At 38.2% G+C, this 23107-nt stretch overlaps 1 protein-coding gene across 8 annotated transcripts in view; it reads left to right on the forward strand.

Annotated features, from left to right (window-relative positions):
* PATJ (PATJ crumbs cell polarity complex component) overlaps positions 1 to 23107 on the forward strand; it is a 354601-nt gene that overhangs the window by 52925 nt on the left and 278569 nt on the right. For all 8 annotated transcript variants that reach the window (XM_077892030.1, XM_077892027.1, XM_077892033.1 and 5 more), the window contains exons 13-16: positions 587 to 663; positions 3075 to 3131; positions 15797 to 15931; positions 21774 to 21935. In XM_077892030.1, the coding sequence (XP_077748156.1) occupies positions 587 to 663; positions 3075 to 3131; positions 15797 to 15931; positions 21774 to 21935 (431 nt within the window). The remainder of the gene's footprint in view (positions 1 to 586; positions 664 to 3074; positions 3132 to 15796; positions 15932 to 21773; positions 21936 to 23107) is intronic.

Genomic DNA, 23107 nt, shown 5'->3' on the forward strand with positions numbered 1-23107 from the left:
AAGGTATAACCAAGTAACCACATGAGACCAAAGTACACAGAGTTTCTAGTCTATTAAAGCCCATGCATCTTCCTGGTTGAATTAAACCAGACGTGGTTTTATATCCGCCCAGATGAGAAGTCTGACAGGATTGTGTTGATAATGGCCAGTTGATGGTAAAGATGTCTTGATAAAGTTTTACTTTTTCTATGGGTGAGTGGAAGGTATTACTTTGAAGTGATTAACATTTAAATTAGATTCTTGTTTGTCTTAACATATTGTAAAGCAAAGCCAGATGTATTTTACTTGTAATTGGCAGGGTGTTTACATATAAAGTGCATATATTTCAAATTTCATTTTTAAATTATCAGTTCCTCTTCCCTTTCAAATAGTCCTTATCAACAAAAGCCCCTTCATATTTTGGACACAACATTTTTAAGTCACCTCTGATTTACTTTACCTGGTAGACTCAAGTTAATGCATGTTCCTTTCTATTCATTTCCCTTTTACTTACTGGAATTGTGGAATTGTGCTATTATTGAGGAATTTAGTAGTCAAGTTTGGCTTACAGTAGCTTCAATTAATTTTTTTTTTTTTTTTAATCCAGAAAGAGTCCCAGACTCTCCAGAAAATGAGCTGAAATCTAGATGGGAAAACCTATTGGGCCCAGATTATGAAGTAATGGTATGTTAAAATGTGGTAATAAAAAACCATTCATGTCAAGTTCCTAACATTGCAGTTTAAAGAAAAGGAGAGCCCAAGATTAGCCAGTTTGCCTTTATTTTTCCTCCTACCTTCCTTCCCTGGTGGATCAATTGATTTTTATTTTCTTTTTTTTAGCATTTTAAGCTGTAAGAACAATTAAGGCCTGCACACAAGTTTCAGTTACTATTAGCAGACACTCAGTTCATGTTGAAAACATTTAAGTCAACGGTAGGCAGGAGAATCTTAGAAGACTTGCCTTTAAATTTATAACCTGTATCAGCTGCTTAAAATTGCTGGCATTTTTATGATTGCTTTTATGATCTGTTTGTTTTATTGTACACTGAAAGGGCTATGGATATTAGTCCTATGTTTCACAAAGAATCTTACAGTTTTATGAGAAAAATGAAAGAATGATTATCAAATGTATTAGAGAGAACAGGAAGTAATTTAGGTTAGGTATAAGTTTATAGCACCAGTGGTCCATTAGACTTCCTTTCACCTGTTATTAGATTCATTGAGTAAGGGATTGATTACATTTCCCCCTATGAATCCATGTGAAAGCAGAAAGCTGTGCTTAGAAAAGCCTCTATAGTGTTCGCTAAATGCATTAGTAATAAAATATTCTATTAAATTTCTATTGTCATTCATGTTTTCTTACATATGTTTATCGTTAGTACTTGTTGGCTGCTTGTGGGGATTTTTTTTCTTTTCTTGCTTCAGAACATACAACCACTATCTATTGTCAGAAAATTTCCACTGTTGTTAAGATAAGTTAAAACATCCATACTCTATTGTTGCTAATTCTGTACTTGCATTTGGTACTCATGAATTGCTGCTGCTTTACTTCATAGATTTTTTTTTAAAGATTTAAAAAAATTATTTATTCATGAGAGACGCAGGCAGAGACATAGACAGAGGGAGAAGCAGTCTCCCTGTGGGGAGCCCGATGCAGGACACGATCCCAGGACCCGGGATCACGACCTGAACCAAAGGCAGATGCTAAACTATTGAGACACCCAGGCATCCCTACTTCATAGATTTCAAATGGTGTTTTGTCATTAGGCTATCAATCACCTTTGCAAATAACTTTTTCTACTATTTTTAGTGGCTTGATATTCAAAGCAATTGGGTGTCCCAGTATTTATAAATGGACAGTTTTGGGATGGGCTCTTTTTGGTTAAGATTTTTTCCTCCTTATAACTACATTTCCAAATTTTATCTATCACACAGTGAGGGCATAACATAATGGCTAGAAATAGGAGGCAGAATTCGAGGTTGGGTGGATATGTATGTATGTATTTATTTATTTATAGATTTTATTTATTTATTCATGAGAGACGAGAGAGAGAGGCAGAGACACAGGCAGAGGGAGAAGCAGGCTCCATGCAGGGAGCCTGATGGGGGACTCGATCCTGGTACTCCAGGATCACGCCCTGGGCTGAAGGCAGATGCTCAACTGCTGAACCACCCAGGTGTCCCTAGGTTGGGAATTTAAAGTGACAACTTATTCACTAAGGGTTCTTGCTGCTCTGAGCAATGAGGAGCAGAAAAGAGAAGCCAGGCAAGATGAATTAATGTATGCATACACTCATGTACAACAGTGTTTCTTATTTCATTTTTCTTCTAGAATCTACTTATGTGAAGTGCAGTACATTCTAGAAGCTTAAGTTGGATCATTGTTTAACTTGTCCCCTTCTTCCAGATGCACCATATTTTATTAACAACTTACAGATGCAAATCATCAGTAAAATATTTTGCTTGCTAGGAATTCACTTCTGTGGATCTCTACCACTGAGGCTTAGAACAATAGTTTTAGGCCAGGATTAAGAGCTTTAAGTATTCCATGAACTTCTCACCAGGCCAGGTCTTTCTGTTTGTGTCCTTGCCAGTTATTTCTCTGAGGGAAATGATGGAGTTTGCTGTGGAAAGTCAGATGCTTCAGTTTTTCCAGACTCCTCTCACTCTACTGACCTCACAAACTTTGTTTTAAGGCCTGAATTTAAGAGTAAAAATGATTATACTCTTGGCTTTGTTAAAAAAAATAAATAAAAATTTTTTATGGACTCTTTAGAGGATTATATTAAAATTTTAGGGGTCATGGATTTTTCACAATAGTGTAGGAGTTTGCTCCTCCCCTTCTGATTTAACTTCTGAGTAATTTAGGGGAAAAGATAGCTATAGTGAACAGTAACAACAAAAAAAGAAATATTCTCTGAAATTTTACATTATGTGTTTTACTTATGGATTTCAAAAATACCCAAAATAGATATGAATGCAGATGTGATGGTGTTATCCATATATAGGGTTTACAGATTTTTCTTCAGAAAACCTAAGAAGAAATAAAGTTATGCTTTTATAAATATTGGGGATATTTTTTCTTGCAAATTTAGGTTGCTACTTTGGATACACAGATTGCAGATGATGCTGAGTTACAGAAATATTCAAAGGTAAGCATTACTTTAAAAAATGTTACCAGTTTTTTGTTGTTTGGTGAACTTTCTCTGAGTTCTTGTTGAAGAAATTAAATTTTGTGCTGTGACCAGAAGTTTCCAGAACTTAGTCCTAGATGTTTTCTAGAAATGTGATAGGTTTTCACTGTTAGGAAAGATGATGGTTAGATATGCCTGGGAAGAACATGGGGTGCCTGTGCCACTTTCAGAAGCCAAAACCCTGGTTTGATTGCTTTGCTCACCTTACAGGTAGTATACAAAGTAACGTCCAGAGTGTGTCAGCCTTTCAGACATTATCAGCAGGACTTTTAAAATATTTCCTAAAAATTGAGACCACAAACATAGACTTTAAGAAAATCTTTCAGGTCCAGGTGTTTAAAGGCAGAAAAGTACATTATAGGAGGCATTTTTTTCTTGAACTTAAAAAATTTTATAGTGAGAGTTTTATTTCAAATGGCAAAATGCGTTTCCCCCAGCATTTTTATTTTTTTCTCACTACAAATTAATTTTATAGTTTCTATTCCGGATAATCAAAAAGAGGGTATTAGATGCTTAGAGAAGACTTCTTGGCTTTCTCAACAAATGATGAGAAAGGAAAGATTTTCTTGTCAGAATAGTTCCAGAATTTATACTGTAATCCCAAATGGGTATATGAGCTAAACCCCGCTTAAACTCTGCTGTCACATGCAGCATTCAAAATGAATTCTCTGTGTCGTGTCCCATGAGGGTTTTTTAAGAAGTTATCTCTTTAGATAGTTCTACCATTTCTTTTTCTGAGTATTTATGCTGAATATTTCTCTTCCATAATTTTATTTTATATGGGCTGCCATTTTACACGTGTGAATTTGTAGAGAGTATTTCTTTCTTCCTAAGCCTAACCTGCATCTTGTCACCTCTTTAATGCACCTACGGGGCCAACAGACCAAGCATTTCTCAGATGAGTAATATAAAAGCAACATGGCACAACTTATAGTTAATTTTAAATTATTTACAAAATCATCGTTAGATAGTCGCTAATTAGCAATTCCATCTAACTATGTTGAGAGGGATTTAATTTAAGATGATACTAAGAAATATAAAAACCATACCACACTTCAGTTGTTATTAATCATTGCAGTACAGTTTACTGATTACGTGGACTTTGGAGTCAAACTGCCTGAATTCAGATTCTGACTTATCCATTCACTAGCATGTAATATTAAACTATGTTTCAGTTTTGTTGTCTTTTTTTTTTTTTTTTTTAAGATTTTGTTTATTCATGAGACACAGAGAGAGAGAGGCAGAGACACAGGCAGTGAGAGAAGCAGGCTCCATGCAGGGAGCCTGATGTGGGGCTCGATCCTAGGTCTCTAGGATCACATCCTGGGCTGAAGGCAGGTGCTAAACTGCTGAGCCACCCAGGGAGCCACCCGTTTTGTTGTCTTTTAAAGGGAGATGTTAATAGGGTACTACCTACTTCATTGGTTTTATAGGGATTAAATATACTGTGCCTAGAAGAGTTCCAAGTACATGCTAGGATGCATCACTATTATTATTACCATAAAAATCAATGATGCTGTCCCCTAAAATTGTTCTATAATATAGACTAAACTCTTAGATATTAGATATTTTCTATTTATCTGTTTTCCTGTTTTCTATATTTCCTGTGCCTTATATGCTGCTGAAGCCCATTTATTGAATTTTTAATTTTAGTTGCTATATTTTTCTATTCTAGAATTTCTGCTTTATTCATTTTTATATTATATTCTTTGGTGGAATTTGCAATTAAAAAATTTGTATTTGCCATCTTTTCCTCTGTTTCTTGAACATAATTAGCCACAGCTTATAAGGACTTTAGTTAATTTCAACATCTAAATCAACTTTGTATGTGTTTCTATTGTTGAATATTTTCTTTTGTTATTTGATTGTCTATCTCATCATGCTATAATGTAATGACTGTCTAACATTATGCAGGACAACTACAAAAGCATAAGGTGATGTTATCTTTGTCCAGGAGACTCATTCTTTTTTTTGATAAGGAGACTGTGTGTGTGTGTGTGTGTGTGTGTGTGTGAGAGAGAGAGAGAGAGAGAGAGTCTACTCAGCAACTCTGGTAGAAGCACATGGAAAGGCTTTGAATTGAACAGACTTTCAGAACTAATTCATACAAACTCACCCGTGCATTTAGCTGTACATTCATTCATTCATTATTCATTTATCAAATACTTATTGAGGTCTACTTTGTGTCAGGTCCTCTTGGTACTGGGGTTTTGGAAGGGCAAACCCTGCCTTACAGAACTTTTATTTTCATGAGGGGAGATACAAAAATAAGGAAGTTATATTATATGTGGGATATGTGCCATGCAGAATTTAAGGCAGGAAAAATGAATAAGGAATTCAGGATAGTGAGTGGGTTTGCAATTTTAGATAGGTTGACCAGGGAAGGTCAGTTAAGATGATATCTGAGAAAGCATTTTAGGAGGTGAAATAAGAAGCCTAATTTTTTTTTCTACAGAATATGAACAATAATACTTCTGTTAGAAGATTAAATATAAATATATATAATGTATGTCTTAATATACCTCAGTGCTGATACATAAGAATTGTTCAATAAATGGTGATTTTGTTTTCCAGTTGTGTGCTTCATTTTTAGTCTCTAAACTTTCAAAGTCTCCTTTAAAAAAACTTTTTTCAAAAATATTTTTTCACATTTTTATTTAAATTTCAGTTACCATACAATGTAATATTGGTCTCAGGAGTAGAACTTAGTGATTCATCACTTACCTGGAACACCCAATGCTCATCATTAAGTGCCCTCCTTAATGCTCATCACCTATTTAGCCCATCCTCCACCCACCTTCCCTCCATCAACCCTCAGTTTTTTCTCTGTAGTCAAGTTTCTTATAGTTTGCTACTCTCTCTTTTTTCCCCCTTCCCATCTGTTTCATTTCTTAAATTCCACATGAGTGAAATAATATGATTTGTCTTTCTCTGACTCATTAGCTTATCATGATATACTCTTAACTCCATCCACATCATTGTAAATGGCAAGATTTCATTCTTTTTGATGGCTGAGTAATATTCCATGGTGTCTGTGTGTGTGTGTGTGTGTGTGTGTGTGTGTATGCCACATCTTTATCCATTCATCAGTTGATGGATTTTTGGGTTCTTTCCATGGTTTGGCTATTGTTGATAATGCTGCTCTAAACATCAGGATGTATATGCCCCATTCGAATCTGTGTTTTTGTATCCTTTGGATAAATACCTAGTAATGTAATTGCTGGATCATAGGGTAGTTCTTTTAATTATTTGAAGAACTTCCATACTGTTCTCCAGAGTGGCTGTACCAGTTTGCCTTCCCACCAGGGAAGGTAGGAGGGTTCCCCTTTCTCTGCATCCTTGCCAATATCTGTTATTTCCTGTGTTGTTAATGTTAGCCATTCTGATCAGTGTGAAGTGGTATCTCATTGTGATTTTTTTTCTTTTTTTTCTTTTAATTTTTATTTATTTATGATAGTCACACACAGAGAGAGAGAGAGAGAGGCAGAGACACAGGCAGAGGGAGAAGCAGGCTCCATGCACCGGGAGCCCGACATGGGATTCGATCCCAGGTCTCCAGGATCCTGCCCTGGGCCAAAGGCAGGCGCCAAACCGCTGCACCACCCAGGGATCCCCTGTGATTTTTTTTTCATTGTGATTTTATTTGTATTTTCCTGATAATGAGTGACACTGAGCATCTTTTCATTTGTCTGTTAGCCATCTGGATGTCTTCTTTGGAAAATGTCAATTCATGTCTTCTGCCCATTTCTTTTTTTTTATTTTTTATTTTTATTTTTTTTCTTCCCATTTCTTAACTAGATTATTTGGGTTTGGGTGTTGGGTTTGACAAGTTCTTTAGAGATTTTGGATACTAGCCCCTTATCAGATATGTCATTTGCAAATATCTTCTCTCATTCCATAGGCCACCTTTTAGTTTTGTTGTTTCCTTCGCTTTGCAGAAGCTTTTTATCTTGCTGAAGTCCCAATAGTTCGTTTTTGCTTTTGTTTCTCTTGCTTCTGGAGATGTGTCTAGCAAGAAGTTGCTACGGCTTAGGTCAAAGAGGTTACTGCCTATGTTCTCCTCTAGGATTCTGATGGTTTTCTGTCTCACAGTTAGATCTTTCATCCATTTTGAATTTATTATTTATTTAATTATTGTTTTAAAGTATTTTATTTATTTATTCATGAGAGACAGAGGGAGAGACATAGGCAGAGGGTGAAGCAGGCTCCCCGCAGATGTTACTGTCCAGTTTTCCCAACACCATTTGTTGAAGAGACTGTCTCTTTTCCATTAGATATTCTTTCCTGCTTTGTCGAAAATTAGCTGACCATATAGTTGTGGGCCCATTTCTGGGTTTTCTGTTCTGTTCCGTTGATCTATATGTCTGTTTTTGTGCCAGTACCATACTGTCTTGATGACTATAGCTTTAAAAAAAAAAGGAGGCTATTTTAAAACATTTAATATTTAATTGAAATTTTGTTGTACCAAGGTATTTATTTCTTTAACATTTTTTGCCCTGGAAGAGTCATCCATAATTGCACTATTTCCTTTTCATATTTAGCTGTTACCTGTATATATTTACATATTTGTAGTTAGTATACCCATCCTTTTATGTCATGTATGCATGAAAGGGAGGGGATGTGTGCTTTTCTCACATAACATCACACATACTTTTTTCTATAATTTCTTAACTATAAATGTCCACAGATTATTTCTTTATATTGATGAGTTACAGTTTTTAAAATCTTCCTGTAATTGTGAGTTTAGTTCTTGACTCAGCAGCTTCTCAGTGCCCCCCCTGCAATATGTAAAGGAGTCTTTATCCTAGTAGAACCTCACAGATGAGGATACTAAAGTTTGCATAGGTGCAATGACTCACCTCAAGTTTTACAGCTAGATAGTAGCAGAAGCAGTTTAGAGCACATTCATTCATCTCTGAAGTTCCTACTCTGCCAGCACTGCTATCAAGAGTGGACAACAAAATGGAGCCTAGAGCTTTGCTCTCATAGAGCTTAGACTCTGGGTTTGGGTAAGGGCATGATAGTAAACAAGTGAAAAATAACTTGGTAAAATAGTTGTAGATTATTAATAGTGATGCAAAGGATTAAACAAGATTGTGACAGCATCACTGGGGAGGAGAGAACATTTTGGAGAGATCCAGAGAAAGCCTTTCTGAGCTCAGGCTGGAAGGGTAAGGACGTGGGGAGCGGGGACACTGGCGAGTGGCAGGTGTAAAAGCCCTGTGGGAAGATAGGGCCCGCTTGTGGGGAGAATGGAAATTGTTTGTTTCAGTGTTGGGGTCTAAAGAAGTGAAGAGTAGAATGTTAAATGAGGCTGATGTGGAAGAGCAGGTGCTGCAGGGCTTCCAGATCCATGGTGATAAGCCGGGGCTTCAGTTGCAGTGCCAGGTAACGCCAGTGGAAGGTTTAGTGGTGCAATGTCAAGATCTGAGGTCAAAGCTGCAGGTTTTTCTTCTGTCTCATCAGGTTTCTTTCTTTCTTTTACTTTTTTAAAAGGTTTTATTTATTTATTCATGAGACACACACACACACACACAGAGAGAGAGAGAGAGAGAGAGAGGCAGAGACACAGGCAGAAGGAGAAGCAGGCTGCCCGTGGGGATCCCGATGCGGGACTCCATCCCAGGTCTCCAGGATCATGCCTTGAGCCAAAGGCAGAGGCTCAACCACTGAGCCACCCAGGCATCCCTCTCATCAGGTTTCTAATTAGAAAGGCCATGTTTGTTTGTTTGCTTAAGATTTTATTTATTCATGAGAGACAGAGGGAGAAGCAATCTCCCCTCGGGGAGCTTGATGTGGGACTTGATCTGGGGACCCTGGGATAAGGACTTGAGCCAAAGGCAGATACTCAACCCTGAGCCACCTAGGCTCAGTTTCATGACTATAGTCATGTAGCTGTAGTCATGTTTCATGACTATAGCTGGTGTTCCTAAGGGTCTACCTGTCTTCAGATGGTTACTCCAGTTTACTACCCTATTGCCACCACTCTTGATGACCATTCAAGAAGCACTTGCATATATTTACTGGCCAGTGTTAATAGATATAGTTTTCTAGTGAGGTGGATGAAGTTATGGGGAAAGAGGGAGGTGAAAGCAATTTACAGTGGCTTGAGCATTAGCTGCACTGCTTCTAGGAAGCCGTTAATCAAGACATGAGAACAGTTTTCCCGCATCTGGGGAGACTTGTACTTTTAGGGATGGCTTTCTTGGCAACTGTTTACTCTTAAGATAATCACAGCACTGTGAGGGAGAAGCATTAAGCTCATTCCAGTGACCTTTTTGCTGGCCATCAATTGTGATTCAGAATGAGCATTAGTAAGATCCCTGGCGTGGGAAACAAAAATAACACGTCCTGTTCTTTGGTTTTGACAAGACAGGCTGACAAATTTCTCTTTATTTCCTTCCTGAATTGTATTCTCTGAACTAAAGGACATTCCAATGTGAATTTCCCCTTCACTCAATACAAGTAAATCTAATTTTTAAGTCAGTGGGATGGACCCGGCCTTCTAAGAGTTGCAGTGTTACCAGTTGATTACCAGGATTGGTTCTTTGCTTTAAATACATTTTCTCCTTTATTTGTCACAGTTACCTATTGGTCAGCAGCTGTTTTCTTCTTTCCAACTGTAATATGTGGAAACTGAGTGTCAGGCAGGTAAAGTGTCTTGCCCAAGATCATATGCAGCAAGTAAGTGGCAAAACTGGGAAACAAGTCAGAGGTTATCTGGCTTCTAGATCTGTGCCATTCTTTTTTCTTTTGAATAAATGATATAGGGGCAAGCCCTAAAATTAAAAAGTTACAGAAGTACATCCTGCAAAAAAATAAGTTACCCTCCCATCCCAGTCCCTTTGGTCTCCTCCCCAGAGGCAGCTACTGTTGTGAGCTCTCAGGTGTGTGAGTTTTACACTTTGCTGGTTTCTTTTTCAGTAGAAAGTGGAAGGCGGGCAGCCCAAGTGGCTCAGCGGTTTAGTGCTGGCTTCAGCCCAGAGTGTGATCCTGGAGTCCCGGGATCGAGTCCCGCATCGGGCTCCCTGCATGGAGCCTGCTTCTCCCTCTGCCTGTGTCTCTGCCTCTCTCTGTGTCTCTCATGAATAAATAAATAAAATATTAAAAAAAAAAAGAGTGGAAGGCACAGGATCGAGTAACTGTAGTAATCGAGGTGCTCAGATAGGGTAGGTGGCCTATGAGAAACAGGAGCTTTTTCAAAATACATATGTCCTGTTTTGTTCCTCCCAACCATTATTCTGATTCTGTAGTTTATGGTGAGGTCCCTAAAGAAGTTGTGATTCTTTTCCTTGCATCACTCCACTGAGAACGCTATACTGTTGGGGTATTGTTAAAAGGCCTTCTATTTGCTCAGAGAAGGAGGTGGGACTTTCTCAAGAAAGGCAAAGGAGGTTTATTGGGAGGATGGCCTTTGAAGTGTACCCTGAAGAATGAGTTCAGGGAAATAACTGGGTATTCCAGGTGGAGAAAATACCAAGAACAAAAGTAGAACAGGAGTCATAAGTGCAAAGTGTTAGATCGGATGTCAAAAGCTCATATATCATGCAGGCTAGGCAGGTAACCTCAATGATATTTAACATGATAAATGCCAAACAAAACAAAAGGATAAATGCCAGTTGACTCTTGACCTTGCTGTTAGGCACCTAAAAAGAACCTTTGCTGTGTTTCTGTACAAAAGAGTACACAGTGTGTATTTTTTGAATATTCAGAATTAAAATTTTAGATGGGCGAGGGGCTTATGCTATATTTCACTGTTTATTTTTATTTTGTTTTTAAATATTATTTATTTATTTATTCATGAGAGGCAAAGAGAGAGAGAGGCAGAGACACAGGCAGAGGGAGAAGCAGGCTCCATGCAGGGAGCCCGACGCAGGACTTGATCCCGGGTCTCCAGGATCAGGCCCTGGGCTGAAGGCAGCACTAAACCGCTGAGCCACCCGGCTGCCCTGTATTTCACTGTTTAAAAGTTGTAGCTTCATTCTTGGAAAGCTTGTTTTTGGGATGTCTGGGTGGCTCAGTGGTTGAGCATCTGCCTTTGGCTCAGGGCGTGATTCTGGGATCCGGAGTCGAGTCCTGCACTGGGTTCCTTGCAGGGGGTCTGCTTCTCCCTCTGCCTATGTCTCTGCCTCTCTCTCTGTGTCTCTCATGAATGAGTAAATTTTTTTTTTTTAAAGTTTGGGTTTTTTTTTTGTATGGTAAAATTAGTAATTCTTTCCCTCTAACTTTTAAACATAAATGGCATTTAACATCTTCAATGTGTGTGTGTGTGTGTGTGTGTATGTTACAAGAGCCAATCATGGGGTTCTTTCCTATTTTGAGTTCAGCTTTTTGGAAGCATCCTCCCCCATTCTCCTGACATATCTGTTCCTCTCCAGAAGGGTTTTTTTTTTACCCTGAAGCAACATCATTTATATTCTCACTTGAGCATTCTGATATCTTGTTTTAGGGTCCTAAAAGTAGATCTTTTAGCAAAATGAATGAACTGCGGTTTGCTTCATGACAGGTCTCTCCACTCACAGTTTGAAGGACTCTAGCTTGCTAGGTCTCATTTGATCTTTGTCATTTTAGCACTGACAGTAAATCACACAATGGTCATACTTTTCCTTGTATATATTTCCTTGTATCTTTTACTTGTCACATCAGGATCATGAAAATCCTGCTGCTCATTAACTTTGTCAATTTAAATAGGACCCCTTGCAAAGCACATTGAATAAGCATCAATAAAGCATAACATGGGATGTGTGTGAAGGCATCAATCATCTGTCTCTTGCACCCACTTCTGTCATTTTAGCACTTTCTGCTCTCTCTCTAAGAACTCAGAATACCAGAGGGGTGGACATCTGAAAGAGACAGATGAAATGGTTGATTTGTTTAGTTGCTAAATGCAGCTGGGACAGGTAATTAAACAGTCCTGCTCCCGCAGAGAAGCCGCAGAGAAGCCTGCAGCAATGTAACATGAAGTCTCAAAAACCCAGCTGTACTCAGATTTAGATTCAGAACTAATATTAAGTAGGCCTCTTTCAGATTGACAGATTTCGTAAACATCATTTCAGGTTTATTTGTTCAGCGTGATTGAAGATGGAGCATGTGTGTTTAGTTCATGGTTTAAGTTTCTAGGGAGCGTGTGCTGTTTATAGATAACTGAGAGAATAGCCTATAAGGGTATAGCCCTCTGTCTGAAGGTGAGGGATTTCATGGGTGACCCTCTTGCTGTTCCTCTATGCTCCAGCCTATTGCTGACTTGAGCTGTTGCATGAATGTGGTGGGGAGTGGGGTCAGCTGAATGAAAAGCTCAGGATTAGTAACAGGGGCTGAATGAAGATCAGTTCCCTCCTTAATCCTTTTATTTTTTTATGGGGGCATATTTTTAAGTAGGTAGCAACAGTGTGTTTGTAAAGCAGTGTCTTTTAATTTGGGCACTTCCATGCAGAAATTGCTATCACCATCTACTCATTTGCTTGAACAAAAATTTAGCAATTACCTTTTTCATTGACCTCCCACAAGCAGAGCCCCCCAACAGGCTCTTTGTAGAGCTGATGCGATCTTACCCTTCTTTTTTTTTTTTTTTTAAAGACTTTCTTTATTCATGAGAGACACAGAGAGACGCAGAGACACAGGCTAAGGGAGAAGCAGGCTCCTCACAGGGAGCTCGAAGTGGGACCAGATCCCAGGACAGGGATCACATCCTGAGCCAAAGGCAGACGCTTAACTGCTGAGCCACCTAGGCATCCCTTACCCTTCAATTCTTATCGCAAATCTCCCCATCTCTGGGAAGCCTACCCCGACCAACTTTCCAAAATAGCCTCCACCAATGGTGTGTAGTATCTTTACCCTCATTAGTTCCTTCATAGCATTTGTTACAATTAGTAGTTATTTGGTTTTCACTTGCTTGTTGGCGAATTGTTTTCTTTGTTGTTGTTGTTAAAGATTTATTTTTTTGAGAGAGAGAAATTGAGAGTGTGAGCAGGAGGAGGGGCAGAGGAAGAGAATCTCAAGCAGACTCCCTGCAGAACACAGAGCCTGATGCAGGGCTCCTATCTCATAACCCTGAGATCACTTGAGCCAAAATCAAGAGTCAGACGCTTAACCAGCTGAGCCACCCAGGTTCCCCTGTTGGTGAATTGTTTTCTTACTTGTTTGTATCTGCCTGCCCTCTTGCTTATTTATTATCTGTATTTTATACTAGATATTAGTGCTGTGGGGGGTCAGGACTGTTTCATTCACCTGATTCCAGATCATAACTCAAATCCTTGCACACAGTTTATTTTATATCCTATAAATATATGCTAGATATCATGTCTAGACAAGATTGTAGATTGGTGGTATATTGGTAAGTGTCTAGCTCTCAAAACAACAAAAGAAATAAAAAAAAAGCAACCCAAATTTGTAGCATTTACCAGTATCTGTGGTGTAAATAGTCCAACCATGGCAGATTTCAAGCTACCAAAATGACATCACTGAATACTGAATTGGGAAACGATTCACAATAGCACTTCATCATTACAGATTTCTCTGTGGGAACAGAGCTAATTAACTACCTACCCCAGCTTCATTTAGCAACTCAACAAATCTTCCATTTCATCTTTCAGTTCATCCCTTCAGTAGTACATGAAGAGAGTATTTAGATAGTTTTTAGATAGTATTTCTACTGTACATGTATAACAGAAGTCTCTTAAAGAAGGTAAAGTGTAAAAATAGGAAGTGATGGATTTTGAGTGCTTCTTATATTTTTTAATATTATTTATTTAATTGTGGTTCACAGAATTTAATTTTTAGTGATAGCTACATTTAACAGCTGACTTGCAAAATTCCTGAAAATTGAGCAATCTCTTCTTGCAAGCAGTCTTCATACCACTTGAGATGACCTATTGATGGATGCACTGACCACTCTTTGCTCCATAACAAAGAAAGGGAGAGAGGAGGCAGAGATGGGTGGGTTAGTTCTTATTACAGAAACATATCTCTCCTTTTATTAACCTCCTACTACTAAAGAAAAAAACTAAAAACCAAACATCAACATTAATAAGGAAACATGTCTTCTTCTGGTTTGATATACATGATTTGGTACAATGACTGCACAAGAGAATGAGGGGACAACAGTGAGAAATAGAGAAATCACAGACGGGGCAAGAGTAAAATCAATGTTAACCTTCCGTTTAGAGCACTAGAACATCTTCTTGCCAGAGGTAGTTGTAGATTCTGAAGTGCTTGGTGGTCAAGAGCACTTAATTTTCAGAAAATTAGCCCAGGGCCAGAAGTCCCTCATGCCTGTTTTAAGTCATTGAGGTCTTGGTGTGCTGGATTGTTTACCAATTCCCATTTGTCTCTGTGTGTATAGTGGGAAGGAAATGAGCCCCAGATGATGTCTGGAGGAAGGCCTGTAGAACTCTGGGGACTCAGTAGATGACTAAGGGGAGGTGACAAGTCAGAGATGAGGGATCATAGAGAATAGGAAATATGAAGGAAAGAGCCATGTTGTGGGTGCATTGCCATGCTGTATAGAATTTTCTCCTTATCAAATATATAGCTAGAGGTGGGTCTTGTATTTTTAGATAAACAGACTATAGGTAGAGGAAATATCATAATTTCATAATTATCATAAAAATCATAATTTTTACCATTTACCACATTTGAGTTTATATAGCCACAATGAGAAATCATGAGCTCCATCTTTAAAAGTTAAGAGAGTAGAGTTTGGTGAGTGCGTTTGACCTTTGCCGCCAACAACACCAAGTCTCATCTCTTTACTTTGACATTGGCTAGAGTTTCTTAACCCTCAACTCATATCTGAGCCCATATGAATCCTTCTAAGCCAATAGCATCAATCCTAGGATGGAATAATAATTGCCTTCCTTATTACATACCTACTGTCCCTCAACTAGAAATTGTTCTCACTTAAGTTGGTGAGATGGAAAAGGAGTTCTCAAGTGACATATCATTTTTCATAGATTAGTTAAAAAAAAAAGCATTTAATGAGTTAATTAGTTAAAAAAGCATTTAATTAGTTAAAAAAAAACATTTAATTTAATGTTTAGTGCCTAGTACTCTCGTAGGGCCTGAGGTTATAGAGAGCAGAAGATATAGACTTTGTACTCGGGGATTAAGCAGAAAATAGGGATTCTAAACACAGTAGGACGTGGGCTGTGATAGAGATCTGTACAGGGTGATCTGGGACTCCAAACAGAGGCACAGTAACTCAGATATCAGGAAGGGCTTCCTGGAAATGACACTGCCTTGGTATTGAAGTGTAAGTGGAAAGTAGGTAATAAAGAGGAACTAGAATGTTCTGGGAGATGGGAAACCCTGCAGAGAAATGAAACATGGAATACATACTGGGAACTATAGAAAGTTTGGAAAGCCTGCTACTTAGAATGAAGGCAAGACTTTGTACATCTATCTCTCCATTCCTAGGGAATCTGAAAGGAAAAGAGGAGTGAGGACAAGAAGACAATTATTCATATTTTATTGGTGGCTAGTTTTCCCATTACTGTCCTCTCCTGGGATCTTGGTGATCTTATTCAAGAGGTGGGGTTTTCATGTCAAAATAATACTTGATGGAGGATTAACAGCTGGATGTGTCTTTGTCACGTTTGATGTTATTGCTTTGTGTTTTGCTACAGCTGCTGCCCATTCACACTCTGAGGCTTGGCATGGAAGTGGATTCCTTTGATGGGCACCATTATATCTCTTCAATTGCTCCAGGTGGTCCTGTTGATGCACTGAACCTCCTGCAGCCAGAGGATGAACTTCTTGAGGTAAGGTTTCTGAGAGATAAAAGACACAGAACAGGAATTTCTAAGTTGTAGGAAAATGTATTTTTACAAGAAATTCACTGAGTTACGTTACAGCCCATGTAATGTGAACTACTGAAATTGAAAAATACTTGGAGACTATCTTTTCAAGTATACAACATAGTATTGTTTTTTTTTTTTTTTCAACATAGTATTGTTAACGATGGTCTCCAAGTCACCGTAAGAGTAGATCTTAAATGTTCTTACCACACACATATACACCAAATGGGAACTATGTGAGGTGATGAATGTGTTAACTAACTTCAGTGTGAGAGTATTTCACAATATAGATGTATGTCAAATCATCACATTATCCACCTTAAACTTACACAATGTTATGCGTCAGTACCTCAGTAAAACTAGAAAAAAGGAATAAAGGCAAAGAAAAATACAGCCTATGTAATGATAAAGAAAATAGATAATATGCTTTCAGTTCATTTTCCCCATCTTTTAGGACTCCTCAGATGTCCTTTTGAGTGCTTTATTTAAATGATTGAGAAAGAAGCTAATGTCCCATTTTAGTTTGATAGCATAATTAGGTTTTTGTATTGTTTTGTTTTAGCAAAATTCTTTCTAAGAGATGAATTCCTACCCCATGTTTGCAGCATGTAGTCACATTTATTTGCAAGTTTTATTGGTTATATTTAAAAGAGTTAGGCTAGCTGGATGACCTCAGGCTCCCCAGCCTTCTTTACTTAGAGCAATTCTAGAGTACTTCTACTCTGACATGACCTTGAGAGATTTTGTTAGATTGAATAGTTCTAGAGCTAAAATAACAAGCAAACAGCATTGAATCTTCCAGTTTTACAGACAGGAAAATAAAGCTTTGATTTTCCCCAGCTTTATACACTCATAGCATGAGGACTTTAATTCATGTTTTCTATCTCCCATTTCACTGTTTTTTCAAATATACTATTTCCTAAGCTCCTTTAAAAAAAAAAAAAAAAGTGGAGAATAGTCAAACTTAGAGAAGGGTATGTAAAAGAGGGTTTTGCCAAGAGTTGGGAACCACAGTAGCTCTAACTTGGGTTTAATAGAATCAACCTCATAGCTTTAGCCAAGATTAGACTCCCATGGGCCTTGATTTTAGAGATGTCTTTCTAAAGTCTATGTTTACTCAAAATGAAATGACAGGGATAGCAAATGGTGTTGTTTTTGGATGCAACTGCATTTTTTAGCAGTGTCTGGCCACCCAGAAAAGTATGTTCAGAATTCTGGGCTGATTTTGAGGTCAGAGGGAAAGCTGCTATGACTGGTTGTTAAATTTTGTCATAGCATGGGAGGGCAAGATATTGGAGTCCTGTGTTAAGATGTAGTAAGTTGCTGATTTTTAGAAGTGCTCAAGGACACTGGGTGTCATGCTATATGTTGGCAAGTTGAACTCCAATAAAAAAAAAAAAGTGCTCAAGGAATCATACTGGGATGCTTATTGAGGAATAATGCCTTTGGGTTTTACTGCATGACTTAAGGGATTTTTGGTTTTTGTTTTTTGTTTTGGTACTGAGATCATATCTTTCTCTTTTGATTGCCAGGGCACATACATAGCTTTATGGATATCACACATGATAATCTATAGATTAGAGGCTATTTCTATACTGTGTAGTTTTTAGGTATTAAGAAAAGAGATATTTTTGTTTGGAGAGAAGTGGAATTAGTGAAAACCAGTTTGATTATCATTTTTTTCGTGAGGAATATACATATATTGTATATGTGAAACTAATGTAATGTGACAGGTTAACTACAATTTAAAAATTTTTAATTCTTGTATTTTAATTTTAATTCTATTATTAAAAAAGTAATAAACTTTTTCTCCAAGAAAAAAATATGCATATATAACAGAGAATTTACCATTTTAACCATTTTTAGTGTACAATTCAGTGGCATTAAGTATGATTAAAAACTAGTATGTGGTAAGTGATAAAGGATTATTGGCAAGTATGAAGGAAGTGTGCATGATCCCAGTCATCGACTGAGTGCTCTGTGCTTTAGCCAAGATTATGATCCCATGGGCCTTCCATCTTGTAATGGAATGTGGTATAATAAGGGTAGTATACTTACATTCTTAAGTATAGATTTCTGGTGAAAAAACTGGAGGTAGGGAGTGAAGCACAGGTTTGAAGTCAGAAGAGCTGCTTCTGTTTTTAAATTTTCCACAACTTTACATCATGTCCTTTGACATGTTACTGAATTTTTAACAGTTGTTTTTTTTTTTTTAAAGGGAATACCTTCCTTTTTTTTTTTAAACATTTTTTATTATTTACTTATTTATGATAGTCACACAGAGAGAGAGAGAGAGAGAGAGAGAGGCAGAGACACAGGCAGAGGGAGAAGCAGGCTCCATGCACCGGGAGCCCGACGTGGGACTCGATTCCGGTTCTCCAGGATCGCGCCCCGGGTCAAAGGGAGGCGCCAAACCGCTGCGCCACCCAGGGATCCCAACAGTTGTTTTTTTATCAATAGATGTCTGTCTCACCATGTTTTCGTGAGGATCTAATGGAATATCATCAATGTAAACTTTATTTGAAAGATTTTACTTATTTGAGTGAGTGTGAGCAAGGGTTGGGGGAGGGCAGAGCAGAGAGGAGCAAAGGTGGGGGAGGGGGAGAAAAATCTCAAGCAGACTCCATGCTGAGCGTCGACCCTGATGCAGGGCTTAATCTCACAACCCTGATATCATGACCTGAGCCGAGATCAAGAGTCATACACTTAACTGGCTGAGCCACCCAGGTATCTCTTAAACTTTATTTTTTTTAGCATACAGTATTTTAATAGTTTTAGGTATATAATATAGTGATTCAACAATTCCTACATCACCGAGCGCTCATCACAAGTGCACTCCTTAATACCCTTCACCTATGTCACCCACTCCCCATCTACTTCCCCCCTGGTAACCCTCTGTTCTTTGTAATTAAGAATCTCCTGCTTGATTTGTCTCTCTTTTCCCCCCCTTTGCTCATTTGTTTGGTTTCTTAAATTCTACAAGTGAAATCATATTTGCTTTTCACTCACTGCCTTATTTCACCAGCATTATACTCTCTTGCTCCATTCATGTCATTGCAAATGGTAAGATTTCATTCTTTTTTTATGGCTGAATAATATTCCTCTGTGTGTGTGTGTGTGTGTGTGTGTGTGTCCATCCATTAGTCAATGGACACTTGGACTGCTTCCATGATTTGACTATTGTAAATAATGCTGCTATAAACATTGGGGTACATGTATCCCTTTGAATTAGTGTTTTTGTACTGTTTAGGTAAATACCCAGTAGTGTGATTGTTGGATTGTAGGGTAGTTCTATTTTTAACTTTTTGAGGAACCTCTGTGCAGTTTTCCAGAGTGGCTGCACTCATCCATGTAACCTTTAAAGCATTATCTCACTGTGAGATCTTGGCAGTATTATTGCTGTGAAAAGGCATAAACAATCTTTATGGGATAAGATGAATGAGGATTGAATGAGGTAATGTAGTGGGTTAATACTTGTACAGTATTATGTATTCTGCAAATGTGTACTGTGTGTGTTTTCTAATCACAAAGTCTGAATGATTGAGACTTGATAGCACTTAAGAGGGTCTCAAGTAGGAGGGCCCAGAGAAATACTGTGAACTCTAAAATAAAAATTGGCCTATTCTGAATAACCAAATATAGAAATAAAAAAAATCTCTCTAAAGTTAGCCAAATAAACTCCTGAACCTAAAGTGTGTGTGTGTGTGTGTGTGTGTGTGTGTATAGTGTACTCCTTAGAGCTTAAAACCAGAAACACAAATATGCTTTGGGGTTAGGACATTGTGCCAAGTCTCAGCCCAGAGCAGCTATTTACAGCAGCCATAAATCCTCTTAGATAGAAGTTGGTAATGGGAAATGTGACCAATCCCTTTAACAATAGAGAGTAGTGAGGAGGACTACCAGGCACTGCTATAATAATTGGAGACAATTCAAATGAATAAGTAATGAGCTAAATAAATATTTAAATGTACTCCAAGATAAAAACCTGAAAAGTGATTTTCTAATTTGTTGAAGTAATGTGAAACACAAACTAAGGCCTGCGTATGCGTAGAATTCTTGCTTTGGTTGTATCTGCTTGCTTTGTTTTCAGTATAGAGTACTACCCGTTTGGATGATCTTAGAACTTTCTATGTTTTGGTACCAGTTGGCACTGAGGACATGATGTGACCAGTGAAAGTTGACTTTCAGTTCTAATAAGGAAAAACCTTTATCAGCTGCTGAACTTGCTGTCCCCTGGATCCCTTTCATCAGTCAGAAAGTCTTGAGAGATGATATTTACTTTTCTGCTAGGGCCAGCACCCTGAAGCACATATGGGTCTCTTTACTCTGTGGTGATATCTCTGTAAATAATTAAGAGCCAGAGAGATGGTGTCTGGCCTGATGGCTAAGTGCTTGTATGTTGCAGGCCTGAGAGTGGCTCCCAGGGATGATTGACTTGAGGCTCAGGCTGCTGCTGCTGAGGTACTTGTAACAACCCACAGTGTTATATTCTCTGAGAATGACAGATTTTGTGCAGAGGTTTCTCCCAGGAAAGTCAGCCCTGTGATAGTTATCTAGACATTAGCACTGGACCTGTCAGAAATTAATGCCAGCCCAGAAATATCTTTAAAACCAGAAATATCTTTAAAACCAATCATGCCACTGAACCCTCCCAAGAAGGTGAGAGTCAGATGCAAAAAGATTGGTTGATGCCTGGATTATGCTCATGCCTCAGCTTTTGGGGAGTAGCAGACAGATTGGTTTTTAGTGGCACTGAGTCAGAACCGAGAGAGCTTCTGGAGCTTAAGTCAAATACATAAAAAATGAGAATAAGTTTACCTTTCTAAATAATGTTTGCAAGATATTATTATTGTGCACTAAAGCATGACACTTAGATAATTTTGTGGTGATAAGCATTAAGCATTAGTAAGGAGTAGTTGGTTATCCTTTTGTTCTTTTAAGCATATGGAACACACATCAAACAGTTTGAAAACTGACACACTTCCTGTCCTTGAGGACTGTGAGCAGAGCATGTAAGAATAGAATGGAGGCAAACTTACGTGTATATCTTTTCGATAGACATGATTTCTCAAGGATGGTATCAAGAGTTCATAGCATGTGAAAGAAAATTGTGAAAAGTGATGCTAAATTTTGACAGCTGAGTATCCTAGATTTTGTTAACTACACATTATAATTTGATTGGTTTTTAGTTGTAGCCTTAAAATTAGTGCTAATATCTATAGTGATATTTTAATGAAATGAAAAAGCAAAAGGAGACGGTCTTAGGAAGGCTAGCAATGATATTTAGTGTGTTTAAGGAGGTAAGTGTAGAGGTAGATGAGATAATTCAGCATTGGAAGGTAGAAAAGAGAAACCATGACTGAGGTATGAAAAATTAGGCAGATCACTTGTAATCTGCACACATCTCATACTTCACTGAAATTCAGTAAAGGTTTAGTCTTAATTTTTATACGTTTGATTTCTAATGTTTTTATTTACTACTAAAATAATGTGGTTACATTTAGACCCTTTGTTCACAGAGAAAATAACCCTGCTTTTATTTTGATAGATTGTTGTGATCATGGGACTTTGTTTTTTTTCCTTTGGGGCCTCTTTTTTTTTTAAGATTTTATTTATTCATGAGAGACACAGAGAAAGAGGCAGAGACATAGGCAGAGGGAGAAGCAGGCTCCCTGTGGGAAGCCTGATGTGGGACTCGACCCCAGGACCCCGGGATCAGGCCCTGAGCCAAAGGCAGACAATCACTGAGCCTCCCAGGTGCCCCGTTGGGCCTCCTCAATTCTGACTTAACCCTTTATCTTTCCAGGTTAATGGTGTCCAACTGTATGGGAAATCTCGCCGAGAGGCAGTCTCTTTTCTCAAAGAGGTTCCACCTCCCTTTACCTTGGTTTGCTGTCGACGATTATTTGATGATGAAGCTTCTGTGGATGAACCGAGGACCACCGAAACCCTTCTTCCTGAGATGGAGGTACTAACTAAATATACTGTGGTTCCCACAGGAATGAGCATTCATCAAGGATGCCCTGAAGAGTGTATTTAATATGAAGGGGGGCAGAAGTTTCCTTCTTCTTTTGACTATAGTAGTGCTCCAAGGCAGTAATGCATAACTTTACGAACTGTTACTTTTCATTTAACATCATAAAACTTTTTTTCTTACTTTTTTCCCCCCTTGAAATGTCGATGACATTAATGTGCATGCACTTTGATTTTAGAGAAACTTTTTTTTATTTTTAGTAATTTCCTGGGCTCATTACCTTTGGCTCCCAGTTCAACTCAGTTCATCTTAAGTTTAAGATGCTGGTGAGTGTTGAGTATCTAATGGACTTCCTTTTTTCAGAGCCTTAGAAATATGAAGATCTATGACCAATTTCGAAGTGAGTAAAAATTGCTGTAAAAGCCTTCAGAAGGTCAGCGAATAAAATAACATTTTCTTTGCTCTTGGTACTCTTTTTTTTTTTTTTTTTTAAAGAACATTGTGATTATGAAAACAGTTTTTTTTAAGCCTGCGCTTTGTCATCTTACACCAGTTGTAACCTCATCTTTTTTTTTTTTTTAATGATTTTATTTGTTTATTAGAGCACAAGCAGTGGGGAGAGGGAGAAGTAGCTCCCTGTTGAGCAGGGAGCCCCATGCAGGGCCCAATTCCAGGACCCTGGGATCATGACCTGAGCTGAGGGCAGACTCTTGACTGACTGAGCCACCCAGGCACCCCTGTAACCTCATCTTTTATGCCACTTCCCCTACCCTACTCTCTCAACCCCCTTTCCGGACTCTTACAGATTATAATTCCATTAACACCAGTTTAGACATGTAGACCCTTCCCTTTATTCCACTGTGGTCTAAGCTTCAAGATACATGGACCGTAATCGTGCCCCTACCGTTTAATGATTGTGAATTTTTGAGCAAATAACTTGACTTGCTGTTCATATTCTTTCTTTGAAAACTGGGGACACTTAGAGTATTTACTACCCTCATTAGTTTGCGTGAGAAGGAAATGAAGTAATCTGTGGCTCTTAGTGCAATGCCTCGCACGTGCAAAGTGCTTGGGAAAAGTTAACTGTAGTTCTTGCCTCCTCCAGTCCACCCATCTTTGTTTCCTGATTTCCTAAAGTATGTAAGAGGCTGGCACTGTCTTAGGGT

Source organism: Canis aureus, chromosome 3, assembly GCF_053574225.1.
Source record: "Canis aureus isolate CA01 chromosome 3, VMU_Caureus_v.1.0, whole genome shotgun sequence".
Lineage (NCBI taxonomy): Eukaryota > Metazoa > Chordata > Mammalia > Carnivora > Canidae > Canis > Canis aureus.